Raw genomic sequence first — 23562 nt, forward strand, 5'->3', positions numbered from 1 at the left:
GCCTTGTGGTTGAGGATCTGGCATTGTCAGTGCCGTGGCTCGGAGTCAATCCCTGGCCCAGGAATTTCCGCATGCCATGGGTGCGGCCAAAAAAAAAAAAGAATGCAATTTATAGGAAAATGTATAATTAAAATGGAAATTATAATTCCTCTTGAGCAAATACCTTGACGAGGTCACAATTCCAAGCAGTGTGGGTTGGTTTCGTTTGGCAGGGAGCGTCTGGTACAGCCCTGTCGGGCAGGTCGCTTCTTCTGTGTCTTGCTGTCTGTCCAGCCTCGAGTGGCTCTTGAGTGCTTGAAATGTGGCTCCTGCAACTGAGGAACCAAGTTTTTTAAATTAGGTTACATTTGAATACAAACAGCCGGCGGCCACTGTATAGACATCTGGGGCTGGAATGAGGGGTGGTCCCTTGGGTCTGTGATGGGTTTTAGGAAGCCCTCAGTGCAGTACATCAGAATTTCCTCCCTCAGAGAAAGGGCACTAGCTTTCCGCAGAATCTTAGAAGGGCTTCAGGACCCCAAAAGGTTATGGGCCCCGGTCCAGAGGAAAATGACAAGGGACAGTGCCCCCACCGAGTACCTGGGGCCATTCCTCCTAACACTGCAGCCAGACCGCTGGGGTGGCTAGCTGGGTTCAGAGCGTGGAGTGGCGGCTCCCTGGATTTGGGTGCTTGGCTAAAGGAACCCAAAATAGTCAAGCTGGTGCCAAAAGGGCAGAAGCCAGATGAGCCCATGTGTACACACAGCTCAGCTCGGGGCCGAGCAGGCCTGGGGCTGCGGCTCCATAGAGATGCGGGGGCCGTGTCCCCCATCCCTCCCTTGTCCCCCACAAAGCTGGGTGCCGCCTCCTCTGCAACAGGGCTCTTCATCGCCTCTCCCGCCCTCCGGTGGCCCCGGGGCTCTTTTTCTGAAATGGTGCCTTGCTTTGTTCCGGGTGATGGTTTGATTCGCGTGTCCTCACCGCTTCGAGTCAGTTTCACTTAGACGACTACATCGGCCTCGCAGCTTCCGAAACAGGTAGATGCTCCGGCCTTGGCCCGGACTTACTGAGCGGGACCTGTCTCAGTAAAGGAGACGTTGCCTCATTTAGTCCTTTCGAGTATTCGAAGTACTTTCTCAATTACTTCATTTTTTTTTCTATTTTTTTTTTTAAATTGAGATAGAATGGACATGTTGTGTAAGGTGTACAGCGTATTGGCTTGATCCATTTATGTATCAGGTATTACTGGTCTAGTAGCATCATCTAACACCTTTATTTGCCACATCGGAAGCATTCTTTTTTGGTTTTTGGTTTTGGGGTCTGGTTTGTTGTTGTTGTTGTTGTTGTTGTTGTTGTTGTTGTTTTGTCTTTTTAGGGCCGCACTGGTGGCCTCTGGAGGTTCCCAGGCAAGGGGTCCAATCGGAACTATAGCCGCTGGCCTGCACCACAGCCACAGCAATGTCAGATCTGAGCCAAGCCTGCAACCTACACCACAGCTCATGGCAACCCTGGATCCTTAACCCACTGAGCGAGGCCAGGGATGGAACCTGCCTCCTCATGGATGCTAGTCAGATTCGTTAACTGCTGAGTCACAACGGGAACTCCAGAAGCGTTCTTCTTATGCTGAGAACAGTGAAGAGCTAGTCTCTTAGCAACTGGAATTTATAAACTATTGTTGACCATAATCCCTGTGTTGTGCATTATTGAATTATTTCACCTTAAATAAAGTAAAATAAAATAAAACGTTCCCATGTCCTGAAGGGGATACCTGTGGCTTAGGATAAAATTTCCAGTGACTGTCAGGCACGGATTTAAAATCCACATATTTCCCATTTATAGCCCTCAAAATTAATGGCTCGAATGCAGGATGGTGACCCGAATCCATTTCAGATACCAACAAGTCAAACCTATGTCACAGCATTTTCTTTTATTTTTTAATTTTTATTTATTTTATTTTTGTCTTTTTTGCTTTTTCTAGGGCCGCTCTTGCGACATATGGAGGTTCCCAGGCTAGGGGTCCAATCGGAGCTGTAGCCGCCAGCCTGCACCACAGCCACAGCAACGCCGGATCCTTAACCCACTTAGCGAGGCCAGGGATCGAACCCGCACGACGGGAACTCCCACAACATTTTCTTCTGAGCAAATTATCTGAGACTGACACCAGCAAAAACTTTAGTCGGTAGCACCTTCAAAGCAAGGCGTGTGTACCCAGGACTCCGAGGCAATCAAGCCTCATGATATTCTCAAGAAAGCTCATCTAAACTATGGGGGCACCCCCGTTGCCCCTGCTTCTGCTGTATGAGTGAGGGGCGGAACAGGAGGGGCGCTGGCCCTGCGTTGCGCAGTGATACTCAGCTCGGAATCCGAGGCTGTTTTTCGGAGACCTTAACGAATGTTTTCCTTCTCTTTTCTTCTTTGACGGCTGTTCCTGACCCACCTTCTCGCCCCAGGATTTGCGCAAGCAGGTAGCGCCGCTGCTGAAGAGCTTCCAAGGGGAGGTAAGCGTTTCTGTTTATTTTCTGTCCCGAGCCCCCTTCCTGGCTCAGCCCGTCAAGTCAGCGCCCCCGGCGCAGGGTGCTGGCCCAGAAGGAGCCTCCCCAGATGCGCCCACCCGACGGCGTGCACCTTACAATCCTCGAAGTCACATGTCCCACACTCAGAGCCTGCGAGGAGGGGAGACCGGATTCGGGGTGTCGGAGGGGGGCAGCGCAACTGGGGAGAAGCGGCTGGCGGTGCATTCCCCCCACCCCCAGGGACTGGGCTTGTTCAGGCGACAACCCCGAGGAGCCCATGAACCGTCCTGGACTCACCTGTCCCCTGAGCTGGTCTGGGGCTGCCCCCGCGAGGCCTCCCCTGCGGAAGGGATGTGCTCCGGCAGCCTGGTGCCTTCCTGCACAGTCACGAGGAGTAGGTTTAAGCTCAGTACAAGCAAGTGTTTTATAATGGATCCTTCCAGAAAAGGGCTGCGCAGGATGGCAGGCAGGTGGCCAGTCATCTGAGCTGTGCTCGTGCCCTGAATGCGGTGAAGCCACAGAGAGTGGGCGGTCCAGGTGCGTGGCATGCCAGCTCCCATCAGCCCTCTGTGTAGCGACTCGGTGAATTTTAGAAAACCGGAAATGTTGTGAGTCTCAGTGGGGATGGTGGAGACAGCGATGGTATCGAGGAAGTAAGACTTTCTCAAGTCCTCTAACGAACCCACCTGGGTGGCATCTTAGGAGTTTTGTGTTCTTGCCGCTTCCCTACTCACGGAGGGCCGGGAAGGGGGCAGGAGGCGGGGGACTGAGGTGGCGCGTCCGGGAGTGACACGAGGTGGCAGGCGGTGCGGGCGCCCTCTCGGATGTGTGGCCTGGCTGAGAGGTTGGAATCCTGGACCGAGAGGTCGGGGCTGCCATTTAGCATAGTCTTCTGCACGCGGGTGACAGCAGGGCATTTGCTCGGGAGACAGCGGAGGAGGCCAGCGAGGTGATTCCAGAGCAGCGAGGGGCCGTGTGTGGCCCCTGGTGATCCGCCGGCGATGCTGCAGATTTGAGAGCCCTGCAGGTGGGGGCGCCCTCTCTGTTGCTAGTTTCCTGCTGCAGGAAGCCCCCACCTCCCTGTGCTCGGCTGCATAAGACACAGAAGGACCTCCAGAGCCCAGGTCTTGATTGTCTTTCCTCAGAATTGGATCTCCAAACCCTCGTTTTCAAGCCCTCACCTTACACCTACCCACGTCTGATCCAATCTCTTCTGCCTGTTCAGCAGCTTTGATGAAACCCATTGGCTTAGTGTTCATCTGGCTGAAAAAGCTCAGCATGCCCTTTCTGTCGTTTGCTTGTTTTTTGTTTTTTCTTTACAGTCCACATAAAAGTAGGGAGATTGGTGTAAGGAACACCTGGGCACTCTCTGCCCAGACTCGTCACCTGTTAACTTTAGGCCACCTCTGCTTCCCTCCCCCCCGCTCCCTGCTCAACATGTAAAAGTAATTTGCAAATAGGAGGGTACCTCACCCCGAGGCTCACACCTAAGAAAAGAATACAAACGTCATGAGACCTAATATTCTATCCAAAATCAAATTTTCCCAGTTCCCCCTAAAATATCTTTTTTTTTTTTTGTCTTTTGCCACCTCTTGGGCCACTCTTGCAGCATATGGAGGTTCCCAGGCTAGGGGTCCAATCGGAGCTGTAGCCATCGGCCTACACCACAGCCACAGCAACGCAGGATCTGAGCCAAGTCTATGACCTACACCACAGCTCATGGCAACGCCGGATCCTTAACCCACTGAGCAAGGCCAGGGATCGAACCCGCAGCCTCATGGTTCCTAGTCGGATTCGTTAACCACTGCGCCACGACGGGAACTCCTAAAATATCTTTTATAAATGCCTCGAGCTGCGTTTGATTGGAGATTTTTCTCTTTTGACAGACACGCTCTCCAGCTTCTTACCTTCATGATTGTTACTGATTTTTAAAGAATCTAAGCCAGTTGTGTAGATCCTCTCCCATTCTGGGTGGGGCGATGGGTTTGGTTCTGGCTATATTAAATTTAAAAATGCCTGTGAGACATCTAGCCTTCCTGTTTGCCTGTTTTTAAAAGGCTGTTTAAAAAGTGAATATTTTTATAGCACCACTAGTATCTACCAAGCCTCTGCTAATTGCTATATTTATATTAAATACTGCGTACTTTCTAATAAGCTGATTTGAGTAGAGGGGGCCGAGTCCTGCTCATTTCTGAAGAATGAGCTTGCACAGCAGCAGGGAACTGCACAGGGGCCCGGGGATGGAGCGTGCAGGAGTCACACCCTTCATTAGTGTCTGCTGCTGCAATTTTATTTAGCACATGTACTCTTGGAGTTCATCCCAAGGTGCTTGCGCTCCCCTGGGAAAAAGCACAGTGTTAGTGAAAATGTGATCTTTGCCTCGGAATGAATTCTGACCTTACTTGAGGGCCCGCAAAGGAAGATAAATAAAAAAATAAAGATTTCAGACAGTGAGAGATTCACAGAGGGCTTTAGAGTTCGTGCAAAACCCCGTCTTTGTCGTGTGTCATGACGTCACGGGGACGCCAGCCTGGCCAGGGTGCCGCTTCCCCTTCCAGGGTTTTCTCATGGTCCTCAGTGTAAATCCAAGCACCCCCCTTCTTGTGGTTTGTGGGACCGCATGATTCAGAGGCTCCTTACCTTTCTAGATGCCACTCGCTACCTCCCCCGTCCCTGGGAATGCACCTGTCCTGAATCTGCCAGGCTCTTGTGCACTGGGCATCCTCACCAGCCTCCCCATCTTGGCACGGCTGACCTGCTTCCCGGAACACCCCTGCCTCCTCCCTCTTGACCTGGCCCGCTTCCTCGAGGAAAGTCTTCTTTGAGCCCCAAGGGATAGGCCAGGTGCCCCCCACCACATGCTCCATGCTACTTGTGATCCACTTGTCATCGTGCCTGAGAGCTGGTTGTCACTTTGTCTCCGTTCCGTTTTCATCTGTAAAATGTATGGAGCTCGCTGCCAGGTGTTGTCCTATTGGCCCCTGTGTTCCTAGCACCCAGCACAGCAACTGAGAAGCAAAAAGTATATGGGTTCTCAAAATGGTTATTGATAAATGATTGAACAGCCAGGTTCCCCTGGAGGCAGTTTTTAAAACACTTTGCTTCTGTCCCGTCTTCAGGATCTGTTCATAGGGTGAAAGGGACCCCAGAAGGTATGTTCGGGAAATACCTTTAGAATAACCTGGTGAGGAGTTCCCGTTGTGGAGCAGCAGAAACGAATCCGACTAGGAACCATGAGATTGCAGGTTCGATCCCTGGCCTCGCTCAGTGGGTTAAGGATCCGGCGTTGCCGTGAGCTATGATTTGGTTGCAGACACAGCTCAGATCTGACATTGCTGTCGCTGTGGTGTAGGCCGGCAGCTGTAGCTCTGATTCAACCCCTAGCCTGGGGAACCTCCGTATGCGGTGGGTATGGCCCTAAAAAGACAAAAAAAACAAAACAAAACAAAAAACAAAGAACCTGGCAAACAACTATTTGTTGTCCTTGATCAAAAGGTTTGGGATAGTATAATCACGATGGTTATTCATAATTATTATAACAAAGTCACCAAGTTTATTTTTTTGATTTTTTTAATTAATGCATTTTATTAATTTATAGTTAATATACAGTGAACATCGCAACCCAGTTTTATAGCATCTCCCCCCACAAAGTCGCCAAGTTTAACTCACACTGAAATTAGGTTTAATTATTGCTATACCTGAATTCGTGTTTCATCTGCCCAGCCAGCTGATGGGGGCTGGGAGGGTCAATCCAATCTAAGGCTTATTTTAGTTCCAGTAATTCAGAATCCCTTCAGTGAAGTGATGCTCACACTCTCTAGGAAAATGCTAAGCCTTCCAAATTGTCTCCCCCGCTGCTGGCTCCTCTCCCTGAGAAGGGTCCTCCTATAGACGTTGGGGGGTAAGGAATTGGCTTGGGCCCTGCTCCTCTTGGCTGTAGGAGAGCGGGATACTTAACCCAAGTGTCCTCAGGGAGGAAAATCCTCTTAAGAAATAACTTACTTGCTGATGTTAGAAGGGAAATAAAAGACTTAAAAACCCATGAACTTAGCGTCCAGTTTTAAAAAGTTATAAAAAAGAGTATAGAATAAGCTCCCCAAAAATGGGAAGAAGGCAATAAAAAATATAATTACTAATGACATCTACATTAAAATGAATGAAAAAGAAAGACCCAAGAGAGAAACAGCCCAAAGTTTGGTTCTTTGAAAAAACTGCTGCAATAGACAAACCACCTTCCTAAATCGAGGAAAAATCGGTGAGGACAGAAAACAGGGTAACTGCAGCTCCAGCAGAGACTAGAAAGATAATAGGGGAGTTCCCGCCAAGGCACACTGGGTTCATGATCTGGCTTGTCTCTGTGGAGGAGCTGGTTCAATCCCTGGCCTGGCGCCGTGGGTTAAGGATCTGATGTTGCTGCAGCCGTGGTATAGGTCACAGCTCCAGCTCAGATGCAGACCCTGGCCCAGGAATTTTCATATGCTGCAGGTTGTGGCCAAAAGAAAAAGAAAAAAGATAATAAGAATATTATAATCAATTGTATGCCAATGGATTTTTAAACATGACAAAATAGATAAATTGCTAGAACACTGTGCTGTACCATAGCTGATTATAGAAGTAGAAAACCTGAATAGCCTTGTAACTATTACAAAAATGTTCCCACAAGATCTAGACAGTTTTATGGGAGAGTCCTATCAATGCTTCATGAAACAGTTCTTATCTTTTGCAAACTCCTTCAGAAAATAGAAAAAGAGAGCACTTCCTCTTTTTATGAGGCTAGGATAACCTTCATACAAAAACCAGACAAGAATAGTTTAAGAAAGGAAAACTAAAGTCAGTCATATTTGTGAATATGTAGGTGGAATTCTTTAAAAAGGTATTAGTAAATTGACTCCATCAGGCGCCAGGTAGCCCAAGAATGCTGTTTGGTTTATCTGAAAAAAATTGTTAATGCAAATTAATATCATTTGCTGATTAAAAAGGGGAAGGTCTCCTGGGAAAGAATTTGGTGAACTTCAACAGCCATTCATAACTAAAAAAATTTAAAAACCACCAGCAAACCAGGAATAAAGGGGAAATTTGTTAACCTGAGAAAGGTGTTTCTCAAAAACCTGCATCAGTCATCCTACCCAGTGATATTAAAAACATTCCCTGTAAAATCAAGAACAAGACAAGCATGCCTACTATGGCTACTTGAACACTGCACTGGAAGTCTTAGCTAGCATGGAAGACAAGAAAAAGAAATAAAGTACAAGTATTGGAGCAGAAGAAGTAAAACTGTCATTTTTCAAGTGAGCCTCAATTATTTAACAAGGTTGCTAGATACAAAATCAATATACAAAAGTAATTGCATATCTCTACATCAATAGCAAGCCGAAAAAGGATACCGCTGCAGATAGAAACAAAAAATAAAGGATACCTAGCCATAAAACATTGCATAGGAATGCCTTCTGGAGAAAAGTATAACATCCTTATTGAACAATATTATTATTATTATTATTATTATTATTATTATTATTACTGCTTTTTAGGACTGCACGTGCGGCATATGGAAGTTCCCATAGGCGTTGAGTCAGAGCTGCAGCTGCTGGCCTACACCACAGCCACAGCAATGCAGGATCTGAGCCACATCCGTGACCTACACCACAGCTCACAGCAAAACCGGATCCTTAACCCACTGAGTGAGGCCAGGGATCGAACCCCTGTCCTCATGGGTACTGACCAGGATCATAACCCACTGAGCCACAATGGGAACTCCCTTACTGAACAATATTAAAGAAGATGTAAATGGAGAGAGTTAAGGTATTCAAGGATAGAAATCCCCACTATTATTAAAGACATCAGTTTTCCCTCCATTGATGATAGAGTGAGCCATTGTAGTTCCAGTCAGAATTCCAGTAGGATTTTTCCTGAAACTCGAAAAGCTGATTCCACAGTTTGTATGTCAGAGCAAATGGGCAGTAATGATGAAGAGCATATTAAATAAGACGAGGATTTGCCCTACCGGGTTATCAAAGCTGCAGTAATTGGCAGGGGATAGATAAATAGGAGCTGACCCATGCAGATATAGAAGCCAAATGTATTGCAGAGGTGGTATTACAGATCAACAAAGAAAGGGTGGGCTTTTCAATAAATGGTCCCCTGTCCATTGGTTATCCTTACGGAATTTAAGGAAATTGGATCCCTGCCTCACACCATATGGAAAATTATAGGTAAATACAAATGACAGGCAAAGACTTAATGTAAAACTTTAAACCTTTCAGAAGAAAATATAAACTATGGTGACTCTGGTTGGGTAGGATTTATTGAACAGGAAACCATAAAGAAAAACACTGTTACATTCAACAAATTAACATTTTAAAGTAAAAGCTTTCTGCCTCCCATTTAAAGATACCCTAAAGAAAGGAAAGGTGAGAATTTCCCGTTGTGGCTCAGTGGTTAACGAATCCGACTAAGAACCATGAGGATGCAGGTTTGATCCCTGGCCTCGCTCAGTGGGTTAAGGATCTGGCGTTGCCATGAGCTGTGGTGTAGGTCAGCTCAGATTACTCATTGCTGTGGCTGTGGTGTAGGCTGGCAGCTGTAGGTCCGATTGGACCCCTGGCCTGGGAACCTCCATATGCCACAGGTTCAGCCCTAAAAAGACAGACAGACAGACAAACAAAGGAAATGAAAGGTGAGCCCAGAGCTGCAAGCTCAGTTTCACCTTGTGAACTAGGACAAGGTGCCACCTCCGTCAGGACACTTTCATTATCTGTTGGAAGCATATCGTAATAAAGATTCAAACCCATCCGAACCTTTTTCATAGCACATATCAAATGCCCCTGAAGTGGCCGGTGCCCCCTAAGGCCTTCCCGTGAAGCGATCTTACCTGGGGTATCCTTGGCCACAGCTCACAAACTGGGACGTGGTAGTTGGCACGCACGTAGCTGACAAAAGACTAGTATTCAGAGATTTTTTTAAAAACTTTCACCGATCAATAAGAAAAAGACCAACATCCCAAAACGGAAAATGAGCAAAAGCCACGAACGGCATTTTAGTGTCAAGATCGAGACTAGTCATCCACCTCGAAAAAGACACCAACCTCATCACCAGGGAAATGCGGGTTAGAATCATCTATATGCAGTTGACTTGCAGCTGCCAGGTTGGCCAAAATTCAAAAGTCAAAATGGGCACGTAAATGGGCACAACCTGTCTGAACACCGATCTGGCACCAGATTCTAGAGCTGAAGAAGCACCTAGACTTTGACCCGGCAGCTCTGCTCCCGGGAATGTGTCCTGTCAACTTTGCCGTGGGCCCCGGACACAAGCTCCTTCCCCATCTGAGATCCCCTCCTCCCCTGGCCTTGACCTTCTCAGGAATAACTCCCGGGTCCGCCCGGTTGCCTCAGCGGGGAATCGCAGACACCTCCCCTCTCCGGGGTGCCCCACCCCTCCAGCCTTCCTCCAAAGGACACCCCAGATCTGCTGATTCTCTCCCTTGCCAGCACCCACCCGCTCACCCACAGCCACGTTGTGTGTCACTGAGACGGTGGCAGTGGTTCCCTATCTGGTCCCCTTGTCCCTTCTTCCCTAGTCCACCCCGCCTCTTCCCAGTGCCACCGCCAGGATCCCGTCACTGCCTTGCTCACCAAGCCTTCAGGGTGCCCTTGCCTGGCCGCTGCCCGCCTCCCAGCCCCACCCGGCCCTCTCCTTCTGGTCCTTCAGGGCTCCCTCAGACCATCGGTCCCAACCAAGACCCTCTTCCCATGTCTCCCATAGCATGTTGTGCTCCAGTTACACATCCGCCACCCTCTTTAGATTTTCCGTCCGCCCCCGCCCCCGTGTCCCTGGTACCTGGCCCTAGTGAGCATGCGGAAGGTGCCCATTGGGTGGGTGGAGGCAGCATCCTCATTTCACAGAGCAGGCAGGGGACCCACCCGTGGTCACGCAGGTGATGGTGGCGGGACTGGGCTGTCTGGCTTCCCAGCCCATGCTCCCCAGTGCTGGAGCTTGGGGAGTGGGGATATCAGGCGACCTCCCCAGCTTGGCCAAGGTCAGTGGCTGTCCATTTAGTGTCCATTGCTTGGCAAGCCCAGCTGCAGGCCCCTCCTCTGCTGGCCAGCCCCTCCTGGATCACAGCTGGAGCTTCATGCCTGGTCTCCATGCTCGTAAATATCCACAGTTATGTGCAGACCTGATCTGCACCCCTTGGAGGAGTGGGGTGCCTGTTAACTGTGGGCTGTGACGTCATCACAGTATCACCTGCTGACACGGCCTGCAGGAGGGACCCGTCACCTGGAACTTCCTTTGTCCTGAAGGCCCACTGTATACATAACACACCAGTCATGTTGAGAGCCCAGGTCCGGCTGTGTGAAACCCCACAGGCTCTGGCCTCTGATGCTGGGTTTTACTCTGATATCCTTTCAACTGTTTCATTCGGTAAAACCCCCTCTAGAGCCGACTGTGTGCAGCTCTGGGCCAGATAGGAGCTCAGGATGTAGCCTCGGGTACAGGTGCCAGGTGCGTGTATTCTAGAGGAGGGACACAGGAGCCACGTCGGGCGGTGACGAGCACTGGGAGGGAAGTGATGGGAACGGAGAAGAGTGGGAGGGACAAGGGGGCTCCTCCAGAGACAGTGGTCATGGCGGTGACGTTTGGAGTGAGACCTGAGTGATGAGAGGGGCCAGCCAAGCAGGGAGCCGGGAGAGCGTCGGGCAGAGCAGGGCACGTGCCAGGGCTCTGAGGAGGGGGGTGCTGGGGATGACTGGGGGCCACCCGGGAGCGGGGGGGGGGGCAGGGGGGTCTCGTGGGCCATGTGGGAAGCTGCCTTGAAAGGCCCTCACCCACAGGAGACGTCGGAGTGCGGAGCAAAGCAGAGGACAGCGCACACACTTGCAGGGCCTGACGTTGTAATCAAATAATAGATGGACTGGATTAAGTTGGCTAAATATGCCACGAACTAGTTAAAAGTGACTGAGAGTTTCGAGGGTGCCCCATGGCCCCGGTCTGCTGCGCGGTAACATATGTAAGCGTTCAGATCTAAAGGCCATGGCTAAATAAAGCCAGGGTGTCTGAGTGCTTCCTCCCAGGAACGTTTCGCAGGGAGCCAGAGGCACTGGGCGCCGGCCCAGGTGCTGCCACTCACTCTCCTGTGACCTCGGTGGCTCCCTGCCCTCTTTCTGTCTGACTCTGCTCAGCTGTAAGGTGCAGGGGTGAGCGAGAGAGTCAGCAGGGACCCCCGGAGCTCTGACGTCCAGTGTGACTCCGTGGCCTAACATGTGGGGTGTCAGCAGCAGAACAGAAGAGGGGATGTTTTCCAGCAATTGGAGCTGCTCAGCAATGGAATGAGCTGCCATCCAAGGTAGTGAGTTTCCCGTGACTGGGAGTATTTAGACAAAGGCCAGAGGACCACCTGTTAGGGATATTGTCAGCTCTTACCTATGTTCTGAGGCCCAGCCCACATGCCCCAGGGTCCGAGTCATCACACAACACCCCCCACCAGAAACAAAGCTCTCCCCTCCTCGTCTCTGCTGGGGCTTCATTTTTACCTGCCTTGTGATTTTGAGCCTGAAGACATCCTGCCTTTGTTTTTTAGCTGTTGGAACATAGTTGAACTGGCGCTATACTAATGTGCTTCGGGAATCTTAGAGGGTAGGAACCATGTGTCACACACATACACACGCGTGCACGCACCCACTCCTATTTATGCCCCATCCAGCCTGTACTTAGCAAGTACTGCTTTAAGTGTCCACAGCAGGACGGTCTTCGAGAAGATAGGACCAGACCGATGCTCGTGAAGCTGGCCCTCGGCTAGCCCCGCTGGCTGCCTGAGAATTACCCACGTTTGCAAGCTCCCCGGACGCCTCCCTCCAAAGTTTGGACTCAGCAGGCTGGGGGCAGCACCGAAGGATCTGTCATTTGACAAGGTCCCCCTCTGATTATCACGCATGGCTGCTCGCACCACCTCCTGGCTAGGTTCCCCCCAAGGACAGTTCCTCTAGGTCAAGTTCTGGGCACCTTAGAGCAGCGTGTGAGGGGCTCTGTGATGTAGCTTTAACACATATTTCCAGGCGTTGTGTCCTTGGCTTCTGCTTCGGCCACACTGGTCTATTTGCTGTCCCCGAACAGGCCTCGTGGTTTCCTCTTCTGCCCTGTTCCTACAGTCACAGCCTCCGTTGTTATAACCTCTTGCTCTTCCTCACCTATAAAAATCATTTCCATCCTGTAAGACCCAAGTCAACGCCTGCCTCCTTCGTTCCTCTGCCAGACCGGCTCAGCCCGTTGCTAACTTTTTCCTGTCAGGGGCCTGCATCTTCTCCTCGACGGTGTGTCTCCCTCTGCCAGGCCGAGCTGGTCTCTCTCTCACCTTCTCCCCGTTGACCAGGACTCACCGGAAGTTTCCCGGTGGTCTCGTGGTTGCAACTTGGCTCTTTCACCGCAGCAGCCCAGGTTCAAGCCCTGGTCAGGGAATTGAGATCCCTCATCAGGCTGTTGCATGCCAGGCTCAAAAAACCAAAAAGCAAGGACTCGCTGAGTCCTGTGTTGAAGGCTCTGCACCAGGTTCCTACCCATAAGAGAAAGGAGTCTGGGAGTTTCCGAAGTGACTCAGTGGTAATGAACACGACTGGTATCCATGAGGACGCGGGTTTGATCCTTGGCCTTGCTCAATGGGATAAGGATCTGACGTTGCCACAAGCTGTGGCGTAGGTCACAGATGCAGCTCAGATCTGGTGTGGCTGTGGCTGTGGCTGTGGCTGTGGCATAGGCCACAGCTGCAGCTCCACTTTGACCCCTAGCCTGGGAACTTCCATATGCCTTAGGTACAGCTCTAAAAAACAACAACAAAAATTTTTTTTTTAATTTTTTTTTTAATTTTAAGAAAGAATAGAAAAATAAGTCAGCCTCCTCTCCTGGGGGAACAGAGGCATCTGTGAGCTTGTGGCCCAGGGTCCCTGGCAGGTGAGTGCAAGGCGCTGGGCACCCTGAGGACCCGGGCAGGCTCTGGCTGGAGGTCAGGGAGGCTGCTGTCCTGACCCCTTTGCAGGAGAATGTCCTTCTTAGCCAAGACGGCCGTCTTCAGACTCTGGGGCCTTTGTACGCATCTGGTAGTCGGGGCGGCAGTCGTGGCAGTCGTGGTGCTGACAATGACGGCGTGTTTCAATGCTCTTACACCCAAGCCCGACGGCCTGGTGACTCCAGCATCTTTCCCTAGGCCCTGCTCCATGATGGCTCAATTAGGGGAGCAGGAGGACTGTGGTTCCCCATTCAGGCCAGCTTCCTAATTGAAAACACATTTTCTCCTCCAAAGCTGCAGCTGGTTTGGTTCTGCTCATGCAGAAAAGGATATAACCTTGCATAACATAGGAAATGAACGGTTGAGAGAGAAGCCAAATTCAATTTCAGTCAGATATGTTGAGGCGCAGCCCGTGATCTATGGAAGCAGGGGAGCGAGCCGAGTGCGCCTGGAGAGGGGCGCACTCAGCAGTCTATTCATCACGGCCGCCCGCCCGGCGCTGCCGCCGCCGCCTGTGCCACCGCGCCCGCCCGCCCGCGCCTCGGCCAGGGCTGGACCGCGGCCAAGCGCTCCAGAAGTTAACCTCTTAAAGACCCGGAGCTGCTTTCTGTTGAATAAATGTAATTTTGTGGTCACAAATAAATGCTCGTGATGGAGCAGGAGCTTTGAAAACAGCAGCCAGCCAAAGCTATTACAAATTGCTCCGCGTCGGGGAAGTCAACGGCGTACATCAGAATTCCGAGGGTACGGCAAATTGATTTCGGCCCAGAGCTCTGCAGCTATTCAATAAAAGTCCTATTAAGCCATTGTTTGTAATGAACAATCCAGAGCAAATCTAATATCTTCAGCAGATAATTATTTTTAACATCCTCTCGGTAACCATCGGCGGAGTTCTGGGATGTGCAGCCGGCCCGCCTCGGCCTCGCTTGGCCTCTCTGCCGCAGGACCCGTGTCAGGCAGGTGCTCCTGGGCGTGGGGCTCCCTGAGGGTTCAAGAGCAGACCCTGCTCCGGAACAAGGCCAACGGGGGGCTCCGGGCTCGTCTCCCAGTGCCCGGCGCCCTGTGGGTGCCTGGGAAATGTTTGTTGAAGTGAACTGAGTTGAAATGGAGAAAAGGGAGCTCAGAGGGCTCCCGAATAAATTGGTAAAATGAGGAGTCCCTGTCGTGGCTCAGCAGGTTAAGAACCCGACTGGTATCCACGAGGAGGTAGGTTCGATCCCTGCCCTCGCTCCGTGGGTTAAGGATCCGATATTGCTGTGAGCTGTGGTGTAGGCTGCAGACACTGCTCGGATCCTGAGTTTGCTGTGGCTGTGGTGTAGGCTGGTGGCTACAGCTTGGACTCGACCCCTAGCCTGGGAATCTCCATATGCCGCGGGAGCAGCCCTAAAAAGATTTTAAAAATTGGTAAAATGACACGGCAAATTTGACTCAGAACCCGAGGCTCTAGAGGTCAGAGGGTCACAGGTTAGGAATCCGAGGTCCCATGTGACAGGGACTGGTGCCAAAGGGCCCAGAGGCGTCCCAGGACTCGCCCATTGGACTTCAGCTCCCTGAACACCTGGGGAACGGGGTCTGTGTCAGGGACCCTGCCCTGATGGAGCCACCAGAGTTGTCTTGTAGCCAGCTGGGTGGGGGTCACCTCTGCAGCCCCCCCAACTCCTCCGCTGCCCCCCGGTCACCCTGAATGATGTCATTCTCCCAGACCGTGAGCTTCTGGAGGACAGGGTCCACGCGTTCTTGTTTCATTCAGCGTTTACTGATCATTCGCTGTGCGCCAGACCTGGCCTGACTGAGGCCCCAGTGGTGGTGGTAGGTCCTTAACTCAGGCGCTGCTTTCAGGGCGCCTCACAGTTGAGCAGGATCTGTATCCCCACTTGGCACAGTGCTAGGCACATAGCAGGCCCTCTGGAAACGACGGTTAGATGGAATGGACGGATAATGAAAGGAGGGATGGGCAGGCACATAGGTGGGTGATAGGCAGGTGGGTGGATGGATGGATGGATGGATGGAGAGTTAACATCCCTGGTGTATAAATCAAAAGCCTTCTCTGTTGCTTCAAAAAAAGGCTCAATTCTGTCTGCTTTCGCTGCCAGCCCCGTTCAGAGAATCATGCGATACCCGGAGGTAGCTGTAACATGAAGGTAAGAGCCCTGGACCTAGAGTTACAAGACCTAGGTTTGTGGCCCCACTTGCCAGTGGCCTTGACCTTCACCGAGTCGGCTGATTTCTCCCGGTGCCTGTTTCCTCATATGATGACCGTGAAGAACGGGAGGGAATCGATTTGAGAATTCGAAGTCGTGCTTGTCTGTGAGAAGAGAGCAACTCTGTTAGTCCCCCCCACCCCTCGGACTAAAACTACCCAACTTGTAATATTCAGTCACATAGCATTTATTTGAATACTCTGAAATTCAGATTATTAGGGTATTTTATTTTCTGCAGATCTCTCTCTTCCCTTGGAAAAATTCAATCTGGATGTTAATTAGGTTTTACTAATGTCCCATCAGTTTAATGCAGTAATTCCTTAAGTGAAACTGACACCAAGAACCAGATGGTCAGAGAAGGGCTGTGAATGTATGTGTGTAATGGGGGGGCGGCGGGGGGACGGGGACACTAACAATAGCTGGGAGCCCGGACAAGCTCTGTTGTTTGAACATGGAGCATTGATTCCGCGTTGCACCCCTTCCAACTCTGTTTCAGGCTGCCACCCGCCTGCTTTACTAATAATTATTTGCACAGCATTTTATGTCTAGAAATCAGCATTTCCATGACTTCACGAAGCCTCCGCCCACCCTGTTTTGAGGACATGGTCACCAACCAGAGCCAACAGGGTGGGGAGGGCAGTACGGAGTGTGAGGAGCAGAGTGGGTGCCCGGAGCAGGGTCCGCAGCCCCTCAGCTCCAGGGTCTCCCCTCTCCCAGCCTCTCGCCGTCTCCTGGTCCCATCCTGGGATCTGTGGCTCCCTCGCTGTGCCCAGCCAAACACCAGCTTCTTGTCACTGCTTAGTCACCACGGCCAGCAAGTGTCCCAGACTGAAGGAGCCACCTTCCACACATGCTGGCCACTGCAGGCAAGCCTCCCAGCCGCCCTCAAGGTCAGAGGGGGGACTGAACAGGCTTACCTGGGTTGGAACCCAGGTGTCTGGACTCGGTCAAATGCTCACGCCACTCACCCCCTGGGAGGCGGCATCATCACTGTTCCATCTGTGCCCCGCTAAGCACCACTTTCAGAAACTTTTAAGTCGCCCGCCAGGAAGAGCCAACTAGCCAGTTGGACAGCGGCTTCCAGGCTCCCCTTCTCCCGGGGACCGGAACGGGCATCTTCCACTTGCCCTGCCTCTTTGGGCTGCTCCTCGGCCCTCTCACCCGGGATCGTCTGTGAAGACCCCGAGTGGCAAGACCGGACTCAGGGGCTGGGGAGGTTCCCCTTGGAGCCCACACCTGCCAAGCTCTCCGTGGGAAATGGGACTGAGCAGGGGCACAGGCTCTGCTGAGACACGGCCGACTGCAGGTGCAGGAGGAGAGGGAGGAGTGTGTCTCCCCCCCCCCCCGAGAGATTTTCTGATCACTTCTATAAAGAGGAAGACGGGTCCAGAGAAGTCAAGTAACTTGCTCAAAGCCACGCAGCTCCTCCGTCTTTGAGCTTAGACCTGAACTCCAACCTGTGACTCTAAAATCAGCGCTTACTCTAGAAAGCTTGAGACATGAGGGGTCAGGGGAGACCTGTGAGATGACCCCTTGTCCTCCAGCAAACCGGAGACAGAAACCTACAGGCTTACAGTAGAGCATGACCAAGGAGGGGACTGGTTTCCAGGGATGGCGCTTGGGGTGCGGGGAGCCTGGGGGCCCAACCTGGGATGTACCTAGATCCTCGGGGAGCCCCTCCAGCTCCTGGTTCACATCCCATCTCACCCCCCGCTCCCCTGGACCCTCAAGCCCCAATCACCTTCTGGTCTGAGACCACTTGAGTTTGGGGACTTGGGAGGGAGGGTCTGTCTGGCACAGCGACCGGGGCCTGGCCTCGTCCGTGAGCAGACCTCTGAGCATGTGTTCTAGAGAAGCAGCGGTTTTGTGCCCAGCCGGCCACACAGGGCTTAGGGCCCCCGCTCCGAGTTCCTCCCGGCTGTGAGCCAGCCCCTCGGGGGGTGCAGGAGAGCTTTGAGGGGGTGGGGGGGCACTGGGCCTGCCCCGCTCCTTCCTGCCTCTCCCTGGCTTCCCTCCTGTGTAAGCGCCCGCCCCCCTGGCGCCTCCTCTCCGGGGAGACAGCTTGGAGTAGAAGCAAACAGACAAATCACAGATTTTGAAATTAGGCAGATCTGGATTAGAGGCCTGGCATCATCTTTTACCAGGGTGACCTTGAATGAGTCATTTTAGCTGCTCGGCGTCTCCGTCTAATACTGGAAAACCCACCCCTCGGAGCAGAGGCATTACGTGTGTGTGTGTGTGTTTAAAGGTGGTGTAAAGCAGGGCTGGATACATGGTAGTTCTAGGTGTTGCTCTCAGAATCCTCCAGTTCCTTCAACCCCTCAAAGCCCGGTGCTCCCCTGGGAATCAGCGCCCCCTCTTCCAAGGCCCTCACCGCACACCTGCCCCATCCTGGTAACCTCCTCTGGGCCTCTCTTCAACACCAGGACCCCCTGTGCTCCCCCTTTGGGCCCCTCACAAACTGAAAATCTCCACAGACACCCCCAGACACACTCGCCTCTGCCCATGTCAGGGAGGTGACCAGCCCCCCCGGCCAGGACCCATGTCTGCCCTTAGACCTGCGAGTTCTGCCGCCCCACCTCACTCAGATGGGCTTCCGCCTCTCTCGTGGGCTAGACTGCAACCCCCTCAAGGACTCGCTGCCTCCTGGGCCCTTGTCTTCCCAGGTCACTTCATGGTTGACAGCCCCTGGGACTCCCAGTACCTTTCAGCATCACGCGGCCACCCCCTGGCTTCGCCCCCAGGCCCTCCCTCCCCAGCTCAGCTCCTGCACCTCTGAACAGGCCATTCTGTCTTCACACAAATTCCCGTCCCCCCCGAAGCTCCGCCCTCCCACCACGAAGGAAGCTGCCCTAACGTGTGCAAAACGCTGTCTCTGACATCCTACCGCACGTGTGTGTGTGTGTGTTAAGGGAGACATTGCGTGTGTACAAGATGCTTGTAAATGCATAAGATATTTCTGGAAAGACATTCAAATGAATCTTTGCCTCCAGGCCAGGCAGCTGAGTGACAGGTGCACACGGACAGGAAGGAGACCTGCTTTTCGCTGTATCTACATGTATATACCGTGAAAAGTATAGTATATTTTTATATTTATACAAAACATAAGATGCAGTGTAGTATATTTTTGTTTTTCTCTTGTTTTACAATTAAATGGCCTTTAGTCTATTCACAAAGTTGTGCAGCCATCACCACAGTCCAATTCCAGAATATTTCCAATTTCCTCACCTCCCAAAGAAAGCCCCGTACCCATGAGCAGTCCCCATCCCCCCACCCCTTTCTGTCTCTAGATTTGATCATTCTCGACATTTCATGCGAATGAAATCATTCAGCAGGTGGTCTTCTGTGACTGACTTCTTTCACTTAGCGTGTGTTGGAGATTCCCCCATGCGGTAGCAAGTATCAGTGCTTCATTCCTTTTTACGGCTGAGTAATATTCCACGGTGGCTGTGTCACATTTTATTTATCCATTATCAGTTGAGCGCCAGTTGGGCTTTTTCTACCCCTTGGCTGTTTTTGGTTGTTGTTGTTGTTGTTGTTGTTGTCATTTTTATTATTTTTTGTCTTTTAAGGGCCACACTTGCAGCATAGGAAGGTTCCCAGGCTAGGGTCGAATCTGCAGCATATGAAGGTTCCCAGGCTAGGGTTCGAATCTCGGAGCTGTAGTCCTGGCCTACGTCACAGCCACAGAAACATGGGATATAATCCACGTCTGTGACCTACACCACAGCCCACAGCTACGCCGGATCCTTAACCCACTGAGCAAGGCCAGGGGATCGAACCTGCGTCCTCATGGATACTAGTCAGATTCGTGTCCGCTGAGCCACGATGGGAACTCCGCCTTTAGTTGTTTTGAATAATGCTGCCAAGAACATTCTTTGAGTGTCTTTTCATGTGCTTAGGGACCATTCGTATATTCTCTTTGGAGAAACGTATATTCAAATCTTTTGTCCATTTTAAAATTCAGTCTGTCTTTTTTGGGGGCGTTATAGGGATCTTTATGTATTCTGGATACTAGTCCCTTATCGGGTATATAAGTTGCAAAAACTGTCTCCCATTTGGGTGCTTTTTCTTTTCTTGATGGTGTCCTTTGAAGCACAGAAGTTTTAAATTTGATAGAACCCAGTGTATCCATTTTTTCACTAGCTGTTTGTGCTTTTGGTGTCATCTTTAAGGTGGTGAAGATTTACCGCTGTCTTTCCCTTTGCTTTGGCTTTTCAGGGTCCCTTGCATTTGCAAATGAATCTTGGGATCAACTTGTCATGTTCTTCCATGAAGCCAGCTGGGGTTTTGAAAGGCATGGCGCGGTACCCGTGCACCGATTGGGAACTTTTGCCGTCGTAACAATATTCAGCCTTCCAATCCATGAACATCTCTTACCTTCTCTTCTAGATTGTTCACGGCTCGTGTACAGAAAGACAATTGATTTTCAAGTATCGATCTTGTATTGTGCAACTTTGTCGAACACTGTATATGCTTTTATTCTTAATTGGGTTTGTTTTGTTTTTTACTATACACATATCATCTATTCACAAAATGGTGTTTTAAAACTCTCGGGCATTCATCCTCTGGGAAGCCTCCCCCCACACCCAGTCCTGCTGTGATTTCCTTGTGGTGGGGGGCTGGGGGGCGCGGTACCATCCACCCTGGGCCCCCTAGGAGTACCAGGAGAGGCTCTGGCCCCAGAGAATAAGCTAGCCCACCACCCGGCACATTTCCCCCACCCCTTAAACGATTTTATTGACAAAGTGAACGAATGAATGAACTAGTAAGTGAGACAAGCGTCGGCACATTCCACCTCTGAGCGCTTTGCTGTTCGCCCAGGTTTTCCTGCTATTAAGCTGTGATCCGCCTTCCTGAAGCTTCTACCTGTTGGCTCTGGTTTTGTGCTCCGGGAAGAGGGAAGATACTAACCCTTCTTGCCCACCACAGCCCTTCAGATGTACGTGCACAGCCAGGATGGCAGGTGCGCATGAAAGGGCTCTGTAAACTGCGAAGAAAGATAAGACCGCCGGCGGCTGTTTTCACGGTCTTTACTGTTCTTCTCGTGCTCTCCTCCACGGCCCCACATCCCCACGTGCTCTCTATGGCACCGTCTTCTGGAATTCTCCAGTCTTCTTCTCTTAGGAACTTTGGGGGTGCGGGGGACGGTTAAGGGATATGTCATCAGTTTATATGAGACGTGATTTTGTGTCCCACCCAGGTCTGCGCTGCGTTGCCTTTATAGCCGACACTCCGCTCTGAGATGCATGCCGCCGGCGCTGAGCAGCACAGGGACTCTTCCAGGAGGTCCCGCTTGGTTCTCTAAGATGGGAGCGTCTCCAGCGGGATTCTCTGTCCCTGCGCTCTCTCTGGGTGTGGGAAGACATGAAGGAACACGACCTTGAGAACAAAGCCGGTGGTGGCAGCTGGGCCCCCACTCCCGGTTCCCACCCTCTTCTTGCCACATCAGAAGTGGGGGTTGTGGGGGGGGGGTTGCGGGGGAGGTAAGAAGGGCTCCCTCCCGCCAGGTCCTCCCTCATCTCGCCACAGAAGTCCCTCAGCAATAGCAGGACTGGGACTTGCCAAGCATCCCATAGACATGTACTTAGAGGAGAATTACTGGGCTGTGCGCCGCTGTGATCTCTCAGAAAATTCCTTGTACGTGGCCGGGCTCAGTTAAAATTAGAACTCGGAAGCTGTGGCTGCGTCCGCGTCTGTTTTGGACAGGACCTTGGTCATTTCTCTGTTGCCTTCTGGAATTCCACGTGGCTCTTCCCCTGATGTTTTGCTCTTGAGAGAATTCTGCAGCCAGACGACGAGACGAAACTGTTCTCTCCTCGCCCTGCAGCTCTTGCGGATCCCCGCTGGCTGACAGTCCAGCCGCGCGCCTGGATCTGAAAATTCCGTTAAGGGTCTGTGTTTATTTCTAACCCACGCGCTTGTAAATTCCGGGGCGGAGGGAGAGGGGCGGTCCTGAGTGCGCTCTTGCCACCGCGGTGTCTGAAAGGTGGTGTAAGCATCTCTGTCCCCCAAGTCCTTGAGCATTTTGGCTTTCTGCTCAGTTTGACGGCAGAGGGGCCAGCCTGTGGTGTGGTAGGGACGCACTGCTGAGGTGGGTTTAGCCGAGAAGGCACGAATGTCTGCTCACCGTCTGCACGCTCCCGACTGCCCCAGGTACACTTCATTGCGCAACCGCTGAGCAAGGAGGGAGCTAGTCACTCAACAGATGAGGAGACCGAGGCGTAAATGAAGGAACCTGCCTCCAGACCCTCCAGCAGGCCAGCCCCAGGGCTGGATTCAAACCCAAGTCTGCATTCCTCCAGGGCACACAGTCCAGCCCCTGGCCGCACGTCCCCAGCCCAGGGGCCCAGTTCTGAGGGACTTGGTCAGTTTCTGCATCTGACAAGTAGTGCAGCCAGTTCAGCAGTCCCATCACCACTCACAGCACAAGCGTTCTTCTCCCCACTTTGCAGATAAAGAAACGGAGGCACAGAGAGGCTGACTTAGGGGCCGGGGCAGCTTGCCTCTGCTAATGCTCCAGCTCGGAATATCATAGCCTGCCTTCCACCTGTGCGTGGCAAGGCTGGGCAACACCCCGAAAGGAGGAGCCTTTTCCATTTCAAAATAACGCCGTGCTGGGCAGACATCAGGACCCGTGCTTCTGATTCATATTTTTTTGGCCATCCCTGACCCCTGCACCAAGTCCATGCCGTTGTCTGTCCGTGTCTCGCAGCTGCTGCGACAAGGCTTTCTGTGTGTGGCCCGGGGTCGGGATGGCCCAGGTGGGCCATGCCCAGCGTCCGCAGCATCCTGCTCAGGATACCCAGCGAGTAGCATCCTTTTTACTGGGAGATGAGTGTGCAACAGTCGTGGCCCCAGACTGGGGCCGCCCCCAGGGAGGTGCTGGAGTCACCAGCACACAAGCAGAGCCCCGAGCGTGACAGCCGCCGCTGCCTTGGGCTCCACCAGCACTGGGCCCAGCTGCAGGCACTCTGCACACCTTCCTTTAATACGTAGGAAGAGGCCGCCGAGAGGTCTTATTTTCTGTGTTAGAGAGTAGACATCACCTGGCGGGTTTTATCTCCACCCCATCCTCTGGCGCCACCTTCCCAGGTCCTCTAGCTCTGACAGGGACAGTTGGCCCCCCTAAACCAGATCAGAGCTTGGCTCTCGTGACGCCCCACTTCTTAGACTGGACTAAACTGCAGTGGATACTGAAAGCCTTCTCGAAGCTCTTACTCAGAGGAAACTGCCTTCTCCAGCCCCCTCTTCCAGGGTGCTCGATGCTGGAGCAGTCACCCGTGAGCCTCGAGTGACCCTAGGCCTGTGCAGCCTTCTCAGCCTGGGGTCCACCCCTCGTCCCTTCACAGATACCCCAGGAACCTCCGTGCTGGTCAGGACCCGGGTGCCGGGGGTCCAGGAAGGAAGGTGCCGCCGGCCTGGGACAGACCCCGGGTGGTGGGGAGCGAGGTCACAGATGTGACACATCGTCACTCGATGCAGGAAGTGGGCAGAGAGGGAGTTGGCAAAGAGCAGGGGTGGCACAAAGACCGGGTGACCAGCGGTGTCACCTAGGCCGACCCACGAAGGGAGAACTGGGTCCCCCGGGTCTGGGGTGAAGAGCGTTGCAGGCAGAGGGCCTGGTGTGTGAACACCGGAGCCGGGCGGGGCCGAGGCCATGGGCAGTGGCGGGATCTGGACTCTGGACGGAGGTGGAGCGGGAGGTGTGGGCAGGGCCGGGCTGGGAGGGGTTCCAGAAGGCCAGCCTAAGCGGTGTGGATGGAGTCCGGGAGTGCCGAGGGGCAGCTCGGGCAAGGTGGTTGCACGTCGCTCTGGGCTCTGGGACGCAGACCCAGGGCCACTGCTGAGGGCGCCTCCCACTCCACGGCAAGGA

The 23562-nt window shown here is 52.4% G+C and overlaps 1 protein-coding gene across 11 annotated transcripts in view; it reads left to right on the forward strand.

Moving 5' to 3' along the window:
* The window catches only part of CUX1 (cut like homeobox 1), a 352629-nt gene that overhangs the window by 162306 nt on the left and 166761 nt on the right, over positions 1-23562 (forward strand). For all 11 annotated transcript variants that reach the window (XM_047779765.1, XM_047779771.1, XM_047779774.1 and 8 more), the window contains exon 3: positions 2430-2477. In XM_047779765.1, coding sequence (XP_047635721.1) covers positions 2430-2477 — 48 coding nt within the window. The remainder of the gene's footprint in view (positions 1-2429; positions 2478-23562) is intronic.

The sequence above is a fragment of the Phacochoerus africanus genome, chromosome 5 (assembly GCF_016906955.1).
Source record: "Phacochoerus africanus isolate WHEZ1 chromosome 5, ROS_Pafr_v1, whole genome shotgun sequence".
Classification (NCBI taxonomy): Eukaryota; Metazoa; Chordata; class Mammalia; order Artiodactyla; family Suidae; genus Phacochoerus; species Phacochoerus africanus.